At 42.5% G+C, this 17,396-nt stretch overlaps 1 protein-coding gene across 1 annotated transcript; it reads left to right on the forward strand.

Annotated features, from left to right (window-relative positions):
* The first annotated feature begins 588 nt into the window (after window positions 1–588).
* Window positions 589–12,105, forward strand: ROPN1 (rhophilin associated tail protein 1). Its single transcript, XM_011950780.1, has 5 exons — window positions 589–704; window positions 4,102–4,216; window positions 5,542–5,703; window positions 10,896–11,071; window positions 11,900–12,105. The coding sequence occupies exons 1-5, from the start codon at window positions 589–591 to the stop codon at window positions 11,955–11,957; spliced, it is 627 nt and encodes a 208-aa protein (XP_011806170.1). The 3' UTR covers window positions 11,958–12,105.
* The last annotated feature ends 5,291 nt before the right edge of the window (window positions 12,106–17,396 follow it).

The raw sequence follows: 17,396 nt of genomic DNA on the forward strand, positions 1-17,396 counted from the left end.
TTGACAATTAGAGTGGAAAAGAACATGCAGTTATAAAGAGAGATGCTCATCAAATGACTGTTTAATGACTATTTTTATGTGGAAATGGCCTAATGTCAATTCACAGAGAGTTCAGAGTAAATTTTGCTACAATTCTTACCCAACTAATAAGAGCTGGACGACATGGAAAGATGTTCATTATATACTTTTGAGTAAATAAGCTGTTTTGTGTAATCTTATTTTTTTAGTTACAAACATATATATTTATACTGAAAAATTCTGGAAGGAGACATCCAATATTTTGGGGTGATATCATTAGGGAATTTTTTGCTGACCTCCACTTTTTAAATGAACAAGGCCTGTGTAATTTTTTTAACTATTTACAAGGCCTGTGTAAAAGATATAACTATTTACAACAAAAAGTAGGGGTTAGCAGACGGCTTTCTAACCTTGGCGTTGTGTAACAATAGAATGCATTTGTCTTGCAGGGTCCCCAAAATTGAATGTCAAACAGAGGCTGGGTGACCTCCTGTCCAGGATTGCTCTTATCGTATGAGTCCAAGTTTTCATCTTAGGCATTTTTTCTCCTGAGAATAGGCCAACCAATCAATGGCTCAGACAGATAAGCCAACACGCATCCCGCCGGAGCTGCCGAAGATGCTGAAGGAGTTTGCCAAAGCCGCCATTCGGGCGCCGTCGCAGGACCTCATCCAGTGGGCAGCCGAGTACGTGCTCCTTTCTCGCCTTCACCCCTTGGAGGACGGCCGGAGAGAGAGGGTCCTGGAAAACCGCAGAGGTTGTCATGGCTGCAGCCAGGGCGTCGGGACTAACTGGCATCATCTTTGTTTTAGCTCTCGCATTGCTTTGATGCTTTAAAATCTACACATAAATATTACATCTAGTCGGGTGAGGATGGGATGCTTCCCCTAAGCAAGCCAGATTGAGCAGTAGGACGCCAGGTCAATAGACCGTGTCCTGGGGGCAAGCAGCAAGAGTTAAGTGACCGCGTCACACCAGCGTATGCACACTCACCTCCTCCCTGCACTCCTTTTCCCAGTCCGGGTGGAAAGAAGGGCCGGGAATCTCCGAAGCTTAACCTGCCTTTCTTCGTTCTCTTGTCTCACCACTAGATGGCAGCAGTGCAGCCGGGGGAGGGACGCGACAGCCCTGGGTGGATGGGGTGGGACCAGTCCAGCTAGTTCACCCCTTTAAGGAGACACTTCCTCCCCTGTGTTAAAACTCTTACTTGGACCCAACCAAAGACGCTTTGTATCTTGTCTTTGAGGAAATTGTTATTTTCTTTAGTGTTTCTCTGAACTGATTTGTTCTGCCAACATAAAGATGTCCGCACAGTACCCATTGCATTCTGGAGAAAGGCCAAGCAAAGTGATGGGGTCCTCAGGCATGGCTGAAAACAGTGTGCCTCAAACACGCGGGCCTTCTTTCAGGAGAGACCTCCAGAGGCTGCTCAGTAGATGGAGCTTACACAACAATCGCTGCGGGCCTGGATTGAAGCAGCTTTGCACAGAAAGCCTCAGCTATGAAACTGCTCCTTAGACAAACTTGCCTGCTTGAAACTGGGGAACCAGGACTTGAGACAGGAGCTGGAGGATAACTAGACCTCTCGGACCCTTTTCAGGCTATTTTTACTGTTTTATGATTCCCTGCTTAGGAGGGTTTCAGTAGGAAGGGGAGAGTGAGAGAGGCCGTTGGGAGAAAGCCAGTGAGTTGGGGAAGGGAAGATGTCCTCAGCCTGAGGCTGTGAGTGGGTGTACTGTGCAGATGGTGGGGAGAGTGTGGACACCTTTGAGAAGACACAAAATGTCATCTAAGAGGGGCCTTTCGGAGTCTCTGGGCCAGTGCTGTGCTCCCGGGCTGGATTAGGATGCAGCTTTTACAACTGGAAGGAAAATAGGCCAGGGGTGCTCATAAAAAGAAACATAAATGGCGGTTGCTTTGCCTAGTAATGAGCCCTGTTTGGTTTTCTATTCTAAATTTTATATATTGCCTCTAAGATTGAACTTTAGCATCAGAAGACTAATTTATTTTGGCATAGTCAGATAGACAGACTTTATCTTATACGTTACTTTCAAACCCATTTTATTGTCCTTGTGCTGCTGTTATTTATAATAAGCAAAATGACATTGCTTAGTATTGTCCCTGACATTTATGGAAGAAGGCATTCACTATTGTAGCCTGTTCATTCTCATATTGTATCACATGCTATAATTTTGTAGACATCCATGAAAACTTAGCTTATAGTTTAACCACAATGAAAAAGGAGGGTATGACCTAAGAGCCCCCTCCTTTCTATACAGACGTGAAAAGCACCGCTCAGATGGTTGTATGTGACTTACTTAAAACCTGTACCATTTTAGAGAATAAAACTCTACGAAGTATTTCCAAGACAAAATACATATTTAATTCATTGCAAGTAAGAATTTCACTACATATGTGTTGTCAACGAAGAAACCTCTTACCAGGCATCGGCAGGACATATACTTATTTGTCCTCTGGTAGGCATGTGTTACAACACAAATTTGCAATCTATGTGTATAACCATGGACCTGATCACTTGCAAATGAAGCTCAATAACCCAAAGAACGAAATCCATGATTACAGCTTTATTTCCATGTTGTCTAACCAATTCCACAAGAAGTCCAGAGATGTTGGTGCTGAGTGTTACTCTACCTGGGCAGCACTTCTGTAGAATGAGGTGCTGTGTGTCCCTGTCCCTCCCATTTATACCACCCAAGTCTGGTTATAAAGCCTGAGGCCACACCCCACTCCTGTTGTCACATTGCACCCATACCCCGCCCACCCCAACACTGATCTGTGTGCAGAGATTTCTCATGCACGTTGTTAAATGTGGCCTTAACATATTTCTTCTGCCCTTCCTGCTGATGACCTCCAAGGGGTGACTGGCAGTTACTGCTTTAGTCCATGTAGCTTTAGCTCTGCCTTGCTATGTGGCTCAGAGACAGGCAATGGTTAGCCCATCATTGTATGGCTTGACCCTAACATGGACTTTTACTAAATTCCCTCTATATTTCTTTACATACTACCTGGATCTGGAGGAAGTAATGGAGGGAAAAAAGCAGGGAGGGACAGAAATTTGTGGCTCATGGATCGTCAATAACCAGCCTTTGATGGAGACAGATGCTGCCATACAGCATTGGTGACCCACATGTCAGCGGCTCATGTCCATTCCCTGCTGCAGGCAGCCTCTTTTCATCTTATGCCAATCCTGAAACAGAACTCAGTACTTGTTCCACAGTGCCCCAAAACAAAGTCCACTCCACAAAATATTGAGGAGCAGGCAGATTTTACTGAAAACTTTGAGGGAAGATGGAGAAACAGTTTTATTTCACAGTTACTATATAACTTCAGATTATCTCAAACCTTCTTTGGCTTGTCTTCTCTCCTGAGCCTTGCAGGGTGCCCTGACAACCCTCTCTCCCTTCTCTCTTAAAGCCCCAAGCCTCACTACCTCCGGCCAGAAACCCTTCCTGATTCACCCCCAGGACACTTCCATCTCTTCCCCTTCCCTCCTTTTTTGTTTCTTCAGAGATGGGGGTCTCACTCTGTCACCCAGTCTGGAGTGTGGTGGCACAATTATAGTTCACTGCAGCCTCAAACTCCTGGGCTCAAGTGCTCTTCCAGCCTTAGCCTCTGGAGTCGCCGGATTACAGGCCCTAGTCACCATTCCTGTGCTGTCTTCCCCTTTGTTTTTAGTTCTCTTCCAACTTCTCTTCCCAAGATTATATATACATATGCAATATACATCTGCGTGTATAAAACTCTCAGAGATGACTGAAAAAGAAACCTGAACCCAATATGCTCCAGAGAATTGCATACCCAAACTTTTCTTTGTTCTTCCTCATCCCTAGAGAAGAACAAAGCTTTGTATTCTCTAAGCATTCTCTATGCCCTAAGTGGAGAGTAACACATTCAGGCTTTTCCCATATGTAAGTGAACTAAACATAATGACACATAGAAGCCACTTAACAAAGATTCCTTTCTCTACCTCCTTCTCTCAGAAAAAGGGGGAAGGATTGCTAGAACAGCCAGAGGTCACTGGATATAGGATGCTCCTCCTACTCTCTGACTTTTTTCTTGTAGTTATTTTGAGGCCCTATGTAGAGAGATGCCTCCGGTGAGACAGTGGTCTCAGCAAGCTGCTTTGTGTAACTGGACAGAGCTAACACCTGAGCTGTTAAAGGTTCTGCATTCTCAGGTAAGGGCCCTGCTGCAGCATTGAGGGGAAGGTAGCACAGTGTTGAGGCTGGGTGGGTACAGATGAAAGCCCTCTGTTCTCTTGCCAGTCAGCTGACCACTTAGCACCACCCTAAAATACACTAAACCATGGACTGAAAGTAAACCTTCCCTTGGGGAAATGGGAATAATTTTGAAATAGGCTGTAGGCTGAGTCATTGGTGGGGTCATCCCAGGTTTCCTTGAAGCTGGCAGAATGTACAGGGGTTTAATGCAATGCTAATCTCCTCTCTCCAGAAAAGTGCAGGCCCTCAGTCACTCAACAGTGTCTCCCTTACTGATCAAGACCATAATATGATGCCAATCACAGTTTGGGGAAGGGCATATTTCAGCTCCCCGGCTATCCCAGGTCCAGACATAGCTTTTAGCTTTTAGGGAGAGGCTGTGAGCCTCTTCACAGCCACATCATCGTGGCAGCTGCCTGGTGAATGAATGCATGAGGAGGGTCCAGCTTGAGAAAGTTTGTGGTTTGGCCAATTCCCAGGAAATATGGTTGAGCACCACCATACCCTGCTTTATGATCCAGGACAGAGAGGTTAGGGGTGATTTAGGACTGGTGTGGCTAACTATCTTGGTCCCAGAGGCTTAGCATTTCACTAGAATCAGAGGGTCAGGAAAGGTGGTGGAGCACTTCATCAGGGGCATCTGTGCTCTTGTTGCATTGGTGGCCAACAACCAGTCACCTTCCCTCCCTTTATCCACCAAGTACCTTGTGCAGTGAACATGACAGAGCTCTAAAGTACCTGGGATCAAGCAACATTAGGCATCCAGACCAAATCCCCGCAGGTCAGCCACATACCCCACATCATTCCGGGGAAAGCATGAGGGATGCGCTTGAGGTCTAGAGCTCAGAACTCAGTGCAATCCGGAAGAAAGAGACCTATGTCTTGTTTTAATTTTACCATTAATTAGTGGTCTGAGGTAAGCCATCTACCCCCTGGTTTTGTTTTCAGGCTGTTCTATCTGTCATATAAGGAATAAAACAATTTAGGAATACAATAGCAGATAAAAGCATCACCAGGAATTAAAATGTAATATGAATGTATATCTTTTGCATAATTCTGACACCTAAAGCTTAACAACTAATAAATTATATTTCAGCATGCTCTTCACTAGGATTCGCGAAGATAACTGCCACACAGAGCCATCTTGTACCTTCCTAACACCCCCTCCCGCCCCTTGCCATGTGCTGGGAGATGTGGACCTGGCCTGGGGGCGGGGTGTTTCTCAGGGCCTTGTCTCAACTTCTCCCACATCTCTGTGTTGTGTCTGTCCCCTGCCCTGCAGGTTGCTGGGAGACTGATCGTCCATGCAGAGGAGCTGGCCCAGATGTGGAAAGTGGTGAATCTTCCAACAGATCTGTTTAATAGTGTGATGAATGTGGGTCGCTTCACGGAGGAGATCGAGTGGCTGAAGTTTTTAGCCCTTGCTTGCAGCGCTCTGGGAGTTGTAAGTTAGCTTGACTGTGTTTTGCTCCTGAGGGGGCAATCTCCCTCCGGGCCTGGAAGGGCAGTGGATCTATACACGTGGTCAACTCTCCAGGGCTGATGATAAACATGCCTCTTCTGGCCTTGTCCTTCTCCTCTCTAAAGCAAAGTCTTTTCTGTGCTCGTCAGGCAGAAGCAGGGGCTGGGAGGGGCAGAGGGAGACACCATCGTCAGGCTCTGGGGAGAGCTGACTACAGTGTAGTTCTTGGATTATTTATGAATATTGCCCTCCGACTTATTTTCACTCCACTCCCTCCATTCACATTCCCAGAGACAGCCAAGAGCCGGCTGCAGAAAAAGACTTCCAGACACCTAGAATATATATCAATAGACACTTTTTAAAGGGGGTACAATCTTATAGAAAACTATGTAATAAACAGAATTGGATGCGAAAGTCAGACATAAGAAAGCAAAAAAAAAAAAAAAAAAAAAAAAAAATCAGGTCTCCAGAGAGATGAGGCTATTTCTGAATTTAGTCATGACATCTCCATGGATGCAGGATGTTCATACAGATTTATGCCTTTTCCAAATTTGACTTGTTTGATATTGGAAAAGCAATTTTACTGCTTTGAAGCCAAAGATGCTGAAACCAGTTTATATGTATAGATATTTAAAGCTTGGATATCTTATGTTGGACTTACATTGTTAAACATTGTTAAAATAACTTAAAATGAATCAAAAACATGTTTTTTTAAAAGAATCCCTGAGATACACACAAGTTTGAAAATTATTGAGAAAATAATTGCGTCTGCCAAAACCGAATGGTATGAAAAGGTAGTCTGAATCATTCAGCATATCTAAACATAATCTTGTTCTTCTCAAATATGCTTGGAATACATATTTGACAGTTTTATTTCTGAGAAAATTTAGTGGAAATATTGTAGTCCAACTTTTCCTATAGGTTCCCCTACAGCCTTCACCATAATCATTTCTTTAGAGAGAAGTAAACAAGAGGACATTTGTGGCTCTTTTTTTCTTCATTTTCCTTGATAGCATTTATTACTGAATAAATCACTATCCTCCAAGGAGGAAAGAAAAGTAAGCAGCAGAGGCCTATGAGTTGTCAATCAGGACTGGGGAAAATCACAAATGGGAAGATAAAAAATGGACATATTTTATTAAATTCTCATAGGGTTACATATTTTTTCACACCACATTTTGAGACATTTTGGGGTGAAAATATACCTTTAAAATTTTATCTGTAGTTAATTTGGATCTTCTTGGTCTATCTCACCCACAAAGGGTCAAATAAGAAAATAAATAAATTCAATCCAATCCTGAAATTTTAGTCTGATGTGGTAACTGAAACAGCCTAAAGATAAATTTCCCAGTATCTCAGGTTTTTCTCACTACACTCTCTTCTCCAAGATGGCAATTGAATATAGACAGAAAGAAGTGACTCTAGGACCACAGAGCAGTCAAGTGAAGGGTTTCCCACATCCCTCAGTCTTCCCTGGCATCTCTGGTCTCCATGGCAATGCCTGTCTGTCTGGTCACTAGCTGCTTGCAGCTTAAGTTTTTGGTCTCGTCTCTCCCAGACTGGTGAAAGGCTGACAATGCCTCCCCAACCAGCTCATTTCAGTTCTCAATGGTGTTGAGGGCCTCTTTGAGTCTTTGCCAGGGTGTCCTATCTGCTCCCTGGCTCTGGTGGTCTACTTCACAGCCCCTCACCAGTGTGTGATGTGTCTGAGCCCTTCCCATATCCCCATACCTCAGAGTAACAAAGAGTGACTTTGGAAAGTCAGATTCCAACCCTCCCTCTGTTTGGTACACTGTGTAGATGCGAACTTTCCTCTGATGTACCTGCCTCCCAAACTGGAGAGGGGAAACCACGAGGTGAATTGTATCTTTCTAATTCCCTTCTAAAACAAGGAGGTGGGATTCAGTGTTCCATGAGGTTCATCTACCTCTGACATCCTGTGATTCTATCCCCACTTCTCTGCTTCCTCTGAGACACCCTCAGGCCTACCTCTGAATAACAGTGAGCTCCTCCAATTCTAAGAGGCCTTGACATATCTGACTTTGCTCCTCATCATCCCCATGTCAAAGAACCCCTAGAGGTAAAGTCAGCCTGGAGGTTAAGTCTGTAAATAAGGGGTGCCCTATGAAACCAGTAATCAATACCCTTATATTCATTTCTATCATGCTGGACTGTTTCTGGGATCTTAAATGTGGGGCTGGTCAGTGATATGGTATGAATGTTTGTGTCCTCCCAAAATTCATAAATTGAAATCTCAACTTCCAAAATGATGGCCTTAAAAGTAGGGCCTCTGGGAGTTGATTGGGTCACAAGGGTGGAGCCCTCATGAATGGGATTAGTGCCCTTATAAAAGTTGCCCCTCCACCAACTGAAGACACATAGAAAGCATCATTCATGAGGAACAGGCCCTCACCAGAGAGCAAATCTGCTGGCTCCTTGGTCTTGGACTTCCCAGACTCCAAAACTGTGAGCAATAAATTTCTGTTGTTTATAAATTACCCAGTCTAAGGTATTTTGTTATAGCTGAGACTAAGTCAGGGGTCACCATCTGGTGAAGACCTTGCATCCTAGTTAATTCATATATCCTCAGAGGCAAGCCCAGAATTTCTCTTTCCTTTGCAAATTCAACAGCAAGACAGGATCTCTATACCATTCAGAAAAGCCAGTTTGTTCCTTGTAGAAGAGACTACTAACAAGAATTTTTACTCCAGTAGGTAATAGGTACATTTACTCCATCTTGAGCTCTCTGCATCTAATGCACATTATTCAGAATGCGATGGCATGCAGACCTGCATTCCTCCTTCCTTCAGCACTCCTTCTTCTGGACTGGCCTATGCCACCTCCTGTTCCACTGAACTGATTATTAAAAAAAGAAAGAGATCACGTATGTAGAAAATAATCCTGTTCACTGGAAGGAATGACATATTTTGTTAGCAAATGATTTACATTTCAAGGCTTTCACCTCTAACTTTTAAAATGAAGCTCACAAGATGCTTAAAGATTATGTCTGTGAAGCAGATCCCAAAAAAATATTGTACAAGAGAATGAAGATCTGTTTACTTTAGATTTATGTCAGTTTACCAAATAGCTCCAGTCCAAAGAGTTATTTATCCACTCATCCATTTATTAAATCTTTAAAAATACTTAAAAATCTTATGAGGCAATAGAATTTGAAGGTTTGTTGTTTGAATAATCAATAAAAGTTGATGCGTAGGGCTGACAGCCCCTATGTTAGTTTGTTAGGGCTGCCATGACTTGGTGACTTGAACAACAGAAATTTGTTGTCTCTCAGTTCTGGAGGACAGAAGTTCTGGGAACAAGCTGTCGGCAGGATTGCTTTCTTCTGAGGTGTTTCTCCTTCTCTTAAAAATGGCCAGCTTCTCGAACTGTGTCCCTCTGTGCCTGCATGTCTGGTGGCTCTCTCTTTATGCCCTAACTCCTGTTCTTATAGAGACACCCTACTGACTTCATTTTAACTTATCTTTTTGAAGGTCGTATGTTCAAATACAATCGCATTCTCCAGTTCTGGGGTTGAGGCTTTGACATATGAATTTTAGGGGGAACAATTCAGCCCATACCAGCACCCCATGGGAGAGGGCAACAGAACAAAGCATTAGGGGTGCAGAGGGTTGTTTTTGTTTGCTTGTTTGTTTTTTTACAGAAACGGGTGAGCTGTGGGTGGAAATTATAAAGTTCAGAGTGTGCTCGCAAATCTACCCCAAACCATTCTCCCACTCACATGCATGACTTACCATCCTCCCAGACAGCCTCGTGTATACTAGTTAGCCCATGCCTGCCCTCCCACCCGCTCTGAATTAAGTGGAAGTGCCTAGAAGATGCAGTGTTTCACAGCGATTTCCATGAGAGGACCCCCAGAGGCAGGGGAGAGGAAAGGAAGGTGGCCTGCCTCAAACTCAATTTTTTTGACATCGTGTGGTTTATTGAAAATTTTGTTTCAGAAAATAACAATGCTTATTAAATGTAAAGAAACAAATTTTAAATATTAACTCAATTAAAATTAATAATTATTACAAATTATGTTTAAATTACTTGCCATCAAGTCAAACTATCACTCAAGGAAGAGTTTATTCACATCCTCAGTACCTCAGTACCTCCTGACATAGATTACACTCCTGGGTAACACACACCACAGTTAGAGAAGCCCCATCTAGGTAATCATTCTGTTCTGGGAGAGGATGAGAGGAGAACAGCAAACATCAACTGCTAAGGCAGGACAAGTCTCCGCTACTAATCATGTGGGAAGATACAGCAGCTGCTTTTTCACTCACCCTAAGCCACCACTCAGGACTAATCTTTCACTGATCCCTGGAAGGGTGTGTCAGGATGATCTGTACATCATCAGTTTCAGTAAACCACCAAGATCTGTATGCTGACCTTCATTTCACAACTCTTTCGCTTGTATCATTTATTCAAAGGGTGGATTTATTTAACGACATGAGATTAGTTCTGAGCATGCTCCTTTAATGTTCAAGTTTCATTGTAAGGAGGGTTTGCTTCTGTAGTAACCCTTCTATTAAAATTCCTGGCACTCATTGTCAACCAATATTTCCCCAACAATATAAAAGTTAGTATTATGTAATATTAAAGAAAGCACTAGGTGATTCTATTTAGATGGGCCCAGATGCTTTAGAGGAATGTTTATCTTGATGTTTAAGACCATTTTTCCAGTATTTTCCTGGGTCTCTATTTTTATGGGGAAATTACCCTTCTCTTACCTTCTTCTCCTCTACTGTGTCATTGCCACAAGTATCTTGCTGGATTATATGGGCTAGACCATTTATCTCAGCTGTTTAAAGATTGGAGGGTAAAAATAATAATTCTAACTATATAGAATGCAAATCAACTTCCCTCCTTTAGTGAGGTTATTTGGGCTAAAGTAATAAATATCTTAAAGTACTCAGGAATTTATAAATTTAATTCCTCGAGTAGTCTTCCAACAAAGAAACAAAAAAAATAAAGATACCCAAAACTTAATTTTTTTAGAATGAATTAGTGACATTTGAATGTAAAAATTTCAAGCTTTCTAGAATCTTAAATTGTTCCCACTTCATTTTATAAGAGGAATATTTTTGTTTTCTTTCTTGTATCTCAACAGATCTCAGGAATACTGCCTGGAAGAGTAACTTTCTCCTCATTTTATCTAACTTTTATAGACTATTACCAAAACTCTCAAGATAGTGTGTGAGGTCTTACCATGTGACCATAATGGCGAGTCACCCCAGATCCCGTTCAGCACCTTCCAGTTTCTCTACACGTATATTGCCGAAGTGGATGGGGAGATCTCTGCATCACACGTCAGCAGGATGCTAAACTACATTGAACAGGAAGTGTAAGTTAACTTTCGCCAACTGGAGGTGAAAGAATACCAGGAAAACAAATCTACCAGGCCAAGATAGTGAGATTATTGTATTATACTGCTCTGGAAACAGAAAAGTATTGTGAGAAACATGAAATATGGATCTGAAAGAAAAGGGGAAAGGGAAGGAGAAGAGGAAGGAAAAGAATGATATGGGACAACAATTCTTTAAGTTCTTCTGAGACTAGCAGTAGCGGCAGCAGCACCTGAGAACATGTTAGAAATGCAGAATCTCAGGCTATACCCTGGACCTATGGAATCATAAACTCTAGAGGTGGAGCCCAGGAATCTGTGTCTTTATAAGCCCCCCAGTAACTCTGACTCACGCTTAGCTATGACCAGTGGAACAGAAGTGGAGGAGAAGGAGGAGGAGGAGAAGCAGGGTTAAAAGAAAAAGAGGGCTGGGCATGGTGGCTCACACCTGTAACCCTAGGGATGGCTTGAGCTCAGGAATTCAAGACTAGCCTGGGCAATATGGTGAAAACCCATCTTTACTAAAAATACAAAAATTAGCTGAGCATGGTGGTGTGTGCCTGCACCAGTTAATTGGGAAAATGGCTTGAGCCCAGGAGGCAGAGGTTGCAGTGAGCCGGGATTGCACCAGTTACTCCAGCCTGAATGACGGAGCCAGACCCTGTCTCAGAAAACACACACACACACACACACACACACACACACACACACACACACAGAAAAAGGAGCAATAGCAGAGTTAATGTGAAATGAGAGAGTTGTTTGTATATTGTCTTTCTAAGATTAATTGTCAATGAACTAACTGCAGATATACCTTTTTCCAAACAGAATTGGGCCTGATGGTTTAATCACGGTGAATGACTTTACCCAAAACCCCAGGGTTTGACTGCAGTAAAAGCACAATTTTGGCAATTTTAAAGGAAGATACAGAGATGATTGTACTTCAGAATGACTGAATCCCATATACCACCCAAAATCAATTTTCTTGTACAACTGGTACACACTAATAAACAATTAAACAAACATATGAAATCAGAAATGTGTGGAATTAAGATGTGAAATTGTTGGAACAAAACACCTTCATTACCAGGAGATTAGTATTCTTCCCACATGGACACTGAGTAAAAGTGGCTGACAAAGCATGGATAGAAAATGCATCTCCAATCAAAGCCAGACTGTCAGACGTTAAAAAGTAGTACGTTAACCAGACACAGTGTCGTTGTTCTGTGATTGTGAGGCATAATTTAGATGAGTGTCTTTTATATGGTCAATTGAAGTTTTTACCAGTTTATCTCTCCATTTGTTGGTACTGTGCTAATCATTCATTCATCCTCTCACTCATCAATATTTATTGAGGTTAGCTATGTGCCATGAATAGGGTTGCCAGAAAAAAAAACAGGGCACCCAGTTAAATTTGAATCTCAGACAAACAACAAATATGTTTTGTTTTGGTTTTTGCTAAACCTGGCAACATTCTAGGAACTATGCTGGCTTGTAAGCCCATACAAATAAATAATATCAGAATTCCACCTTCAACGAGCTCACAGTCTAACACTAAGATAAGACATGAACATAAATCACTTTCATGCAAATGGCCTTGAGAAGAACTAACAGTATCCCAGAAAGTGTCAATGTCAACGGATTTTTCTGAAACCATATACAGATGTCATGGAACCCACTAGAGAAAATTCCCTACATGAGCCTAAGACCTTCTGACAAGGTCTTAAAGATTTTCCTTTCTTGAAGGAAACAGATGAGATTAACAGGCTGTGATTATGGTTCTTAATATCAGGTGTGTCAAGGTCGCTGGGTCAGTCCCTTCTATTTGTAATACTATCCCCTCTTAAAAGTTGCTTTTGCTCAAAAATCATGTTATGTTATATGCATATATTTCTCAACATCAATTGAGGAGAAATTTGTCTATTAGTGTCTAAAGGTAAGAGGAGATTGTAATTGGATGTTACCATGGTCCTTGATTTCTGACTCGAGTGAAACAATAAAAGGGACTTAAACAGATTCTTCCCCCACAGCACTGGGCTGCACCTGCAGAGATGGGCAACAACTAATCCTACCTGTTGTCTGCCTTCCTAGCCAAAGTGGCTGCTCATTTCTTTTTTTTTTTAACTATAAGTTCTAGGGTACATGTGCACAATGTGCACATTTGTTACATATGTATCCATGTGAGTGGCCCCTCATTTCTATCTGCTCTGGAACCTAAGGCTGTTTGAGAAGGCTGAAGCACTACAGGTGAAACCTGGCACTGTAATTAATCAGGATTCGAGAATGAGTGAAATCCTTTAACCTGCCTCAGATTCTTGGTGTCTCTCAGTTTCTCTTTCACTGTGGCTGAATAACTGAAATATGGTCTTATCTGCAAATAGAGAATAAAGGGGGACAGACAGCCCCATTTGAAAGACTTTAAAATAACAAATTAGGTTCATACATGTAACAAAAGCAAGAGTCCTTTGTACATTTGGGGAAAAAAGTTGAAATCAGAAACTTAGTCTTGTTAGCCTTCAACATAATCCCTCAAGAGTGAGGCTAATGAAATTCCAATGATCAAAGTGTGTACTAGACACAGACATGAAGTTATTGGTGCTGTAGCTATCGGTGCTTACTGAGACTAAGCACAATTGGCGATACCATTGTTGCACTGCCAATTGCTCATCTTTTGAGCCACCACTTGGTGTGCGCCATCTTCCTCCTCTCCTGCCCTGGTTCACTGGGGCAATGCTTGCTCTAAGCTATTGATATTGCTATGCCACAGCTGCTCACTAGGGACACAGTACCTACAGCACATCTGCCAAATCAACCTGCTTCTGCAGTCACCCCAAGGATGGAAAACAGCTTTGTGCTTTGCCCTCTACCTGGGCTATGCTGTATTAACAATATTACAAATACTGTATTAATGATAATAGCCAACATTTATTAAGCACTTACCATATGTAAGCCACTATGTATAGTGCTTTATACATTCTCTAATTTTTCCTTACAATATGATCTTATGAAGTCAGTGTCATAATCTCTAAGAAACAATCTTAGAAAAGTTGTTCAATGTCACTGATGAGAAATAATTTGAATCCAGATCTGTCTAACTCCAAATCTACGATGCCTTGTATATATCCTCAGTGCCTGTGTAGGTATGGGATTCCTCCCACTGCCACCCCACCTGAAATAATCCCTGAGACAGAGATTTACATGCAAATAGTTTATTTAGGAGGCGATCCCAGGAACAGTGGAATAGGGATAGGAAGAGTAAGATATTATAGTGATGGGAAGAAAGCTAATAAATGGTGTGTTATCTAGCCAGTTACTTCTACACCCGAATACTGCTGGGGAACTCCGGGAGACAGCATAGAACACATCTCAGAGTCATCCCAATCGAAGGGGGAGGAAGCTCTTCATCCATCACTGGATAATCCTCACCTGTCATTGACTGAGGGCTTCTTCCAGGGGAATTAATGTTCTGCCTTTCCAGCTTGCCTCAGCTTGCTCCTTTTGCTCCAGAAAAAACGGCTCTAGGCTAGGAAGTCATAGATGTTCACAATAACAAGCCACCCGCATCTGCTACACTGCCTTACAAATATTTTAATAAAAGAAAATTTTAACATTTTAATCATTATTAATGTTTCTGTCTTTGGGTCAGGCACAAGTCTTCAGAGTCTGCAGGACAATAAGTGACTGTCATTGTGCTGTATTAAAGTTCACATCTGACCCGCAAACATGGCACATTTTTCCCAACCATTTCTTCCTTGTGATCAGATCATTCCAAAGGGAGTCCCTTGATTCTTGCTGCCAACAGATCCTTGTCAGACCCATCCTACTGGCTTTCCTATCATAATGAACAATATCTATAGAGTTCTGCATGACCCCAGTTAAACTGTCAAATGAAGGCACTTGTAACATATGGTTTGTATTTCTCCTTTAAAACAAATTTCAGGGGCCGGGCGCGGTGGCTCAAGCCTGTAATCCCAGCACTTTGGGAGGCCGAGACGGGCGGATCACGAGGTCAGGAGATCGAGACCATCCTGGCTAACACGGTGAAACCCCGTCTCTACTAAAAATACAAAAACTAGCCGGGCGAGGTGGCGGGCGCCTGTAGTCCCAGCTACTCGGGAGGCTGAGGCAGGAGAATGGCGTAAAACCCGGGAGGCGGAGCTTGCAGTGAGCTGAGATCCGGCCACTGCACTCCAGTCCGGGCGACCGAGTGAGACTCCGCCTCAAAAAAAAAACAAAAAAAAAAACAAATTTCAGGAAGCAATAAAATCAGGATTTTATACAGCAAAAACAGTGGGCTCTTTCTTTCCTAAATTAAGCTATTTTGATTAAAGTGAAGACTGCAGATACATAAGCTTCAGTGGGAAATGCAAAGATTATGGCTCAATTCCATTTTCTCTATGCTCCATGCCCTTCCTCTCCTTGATGCTATTCCATCAGGGACCTACCATCCCTAGTTAACCAACCACTTCCAGGACCACCAGGGCCCTGCAACAGAAGGAGCTGGACACCCCAATGTGGAAGGCTGGTTTTGAATTAGGTTAGACTAGGAATCTTAACCTGAAATCCTTGGAGAGGCTCCTGAATGCCTCTGATAACATTATATATCAAACTATGTTTCCAAAATGTGCTCTTTAGCATTTTTCTGAAGAAAAAATTATAAAGCTTTGAGCAACTTCTCAAATTTGTATATTATCTCAAAAGGCCAAGAACCTTTGGGTTCAAAATGGCCCCAGAGAGCACTTAAATGGCTTGAGGAGAGGCAATAACACAGTCTCTCAGATCTTTCCAAGCAAAACTGAGCTCACGCTCCCAACATGTGACTTTTTATCCATAGCCTCTTAACTTTTTGAATCTTAGGTCCTGGCCATAAATCTGTGTTTTTAGTTTAGATCTTCATGTACTTTCAACTTTGGTCATTTCCTATAAACTGGAACGTGGTCAAACCTGAACAGAGACTTTCACACTTCAGAGGTGAGCCAATTGGCAAAGTCATTGGTCCAACGTGCTGAATTATGAAAGACTGGACAGACAAGCAGAACTGTGTATCCATGATACTAGAGGGACTAAACCTCCGGACCAAACTCAAAGGGCTAGTCCTAGATAATCCTGAGCCTTGGACATTCAAGTAGCTGTCAGCCCCAATGCACCAAAGCAGTCCAAACAATGGTTGATTCATTGGTTTATTCAACAAATAATTAAGAAATTCCTACGAGTGCAAGGGATTGTGCTAGGCACTGGGGATACTGCTTTGAACAAGGTGAGGTACCCTCTTTCATAGAGATTAAATTCTACTTAGGAAGACAGACATTACATAACTAAACACAAGTTGCACAACTAAACACAAGTTACATTACATAACTAAACACAATTTATAATTGTGAGAAACGATGCTACTACATAGTAGCATGGGGCACACAGATAGTTTGCAGGGGCAAGATAGAGAGGCTTTCTTGAGAAATTAATTTCAGAGCAAGTTCGGAAGCCACAGGCAACTCAGAAAGGTGTATTTGCAGCCCACACGTCTTTACCACGCTCCAGACTCAATTATCTGGTAGCCAACTTGACATCTTTTCTTGGATGATTCCAAAGTAATCCCTAACTTAACATATCCAAAAATGACTTTTCTGGTTTGTATTTTTTTCATAATAAAATGTTGGAGAGAAATGAGTTCATAAGCTTCCTTCCTAAGTGCGAATCTCTCCCACCACCTGCCAAGATACAAAACCCGGAAACCAGGGTCAACAAATACCTCCCCACTGCCTTACTTTCCAACTCTATCAGCAAGTGCTCTCCATTTTACCTCCTATGCATCTCTCAAATATGTCCTCTTCACCTTCCCTCACCACCACCTGCCTTAGGTCCCCTCATCCCCTCCCAGCTACCAATATATTTCATCTGGACTTCCTATCAATCTGGTCCTCACAGGAAACAGAAGACAATCTAGAGTTTTGAAGATAATTAAAAGGTTTACAGAATGGACAAGGAAAACAACAAGGGGGTTGAGGCACCCAGGGACTAGCAAACTATTATCACCCCTAAGACTGAAGGGACAAAGGGAAGGACATGTTTTATTAGAGTGTGAGAGGACTGGAGCTGCAGGGGTTCCCCTGATGATGCAGAGGGCCAGTGCATCAGCCATATAGTGCTGAGATAGGAAGAATATCCTATTCTCTCCCTCTTCTATTGACTAAACAGAACCTGAAGCTGGAGGGCATGTCTGACTGATGTCAGTCTAAGGAGAGGGCAGAGAATGGATGCAGGAGGAGAGAACTTGTTTACACCCATACTTGCCTTTTCCCCAAGCAGCCTCTATGCTAGTGATTAG

Source organism: Colobus angolensis, unplaced genomic scaffold, assembly GCF_000951035.1.
Source record: "Colobus angolensis palliatus isolate OR3802 unplaced genomic scaffold, Cang.pa_1.0 Scaffold31, whole genome shotgun sequence".
Lineage (NCBI taxonomy): Eukaryota > Metazoa > Chordata > Mammalia > Primates > Cercopithecidae > Colobus > Colobus angolensis.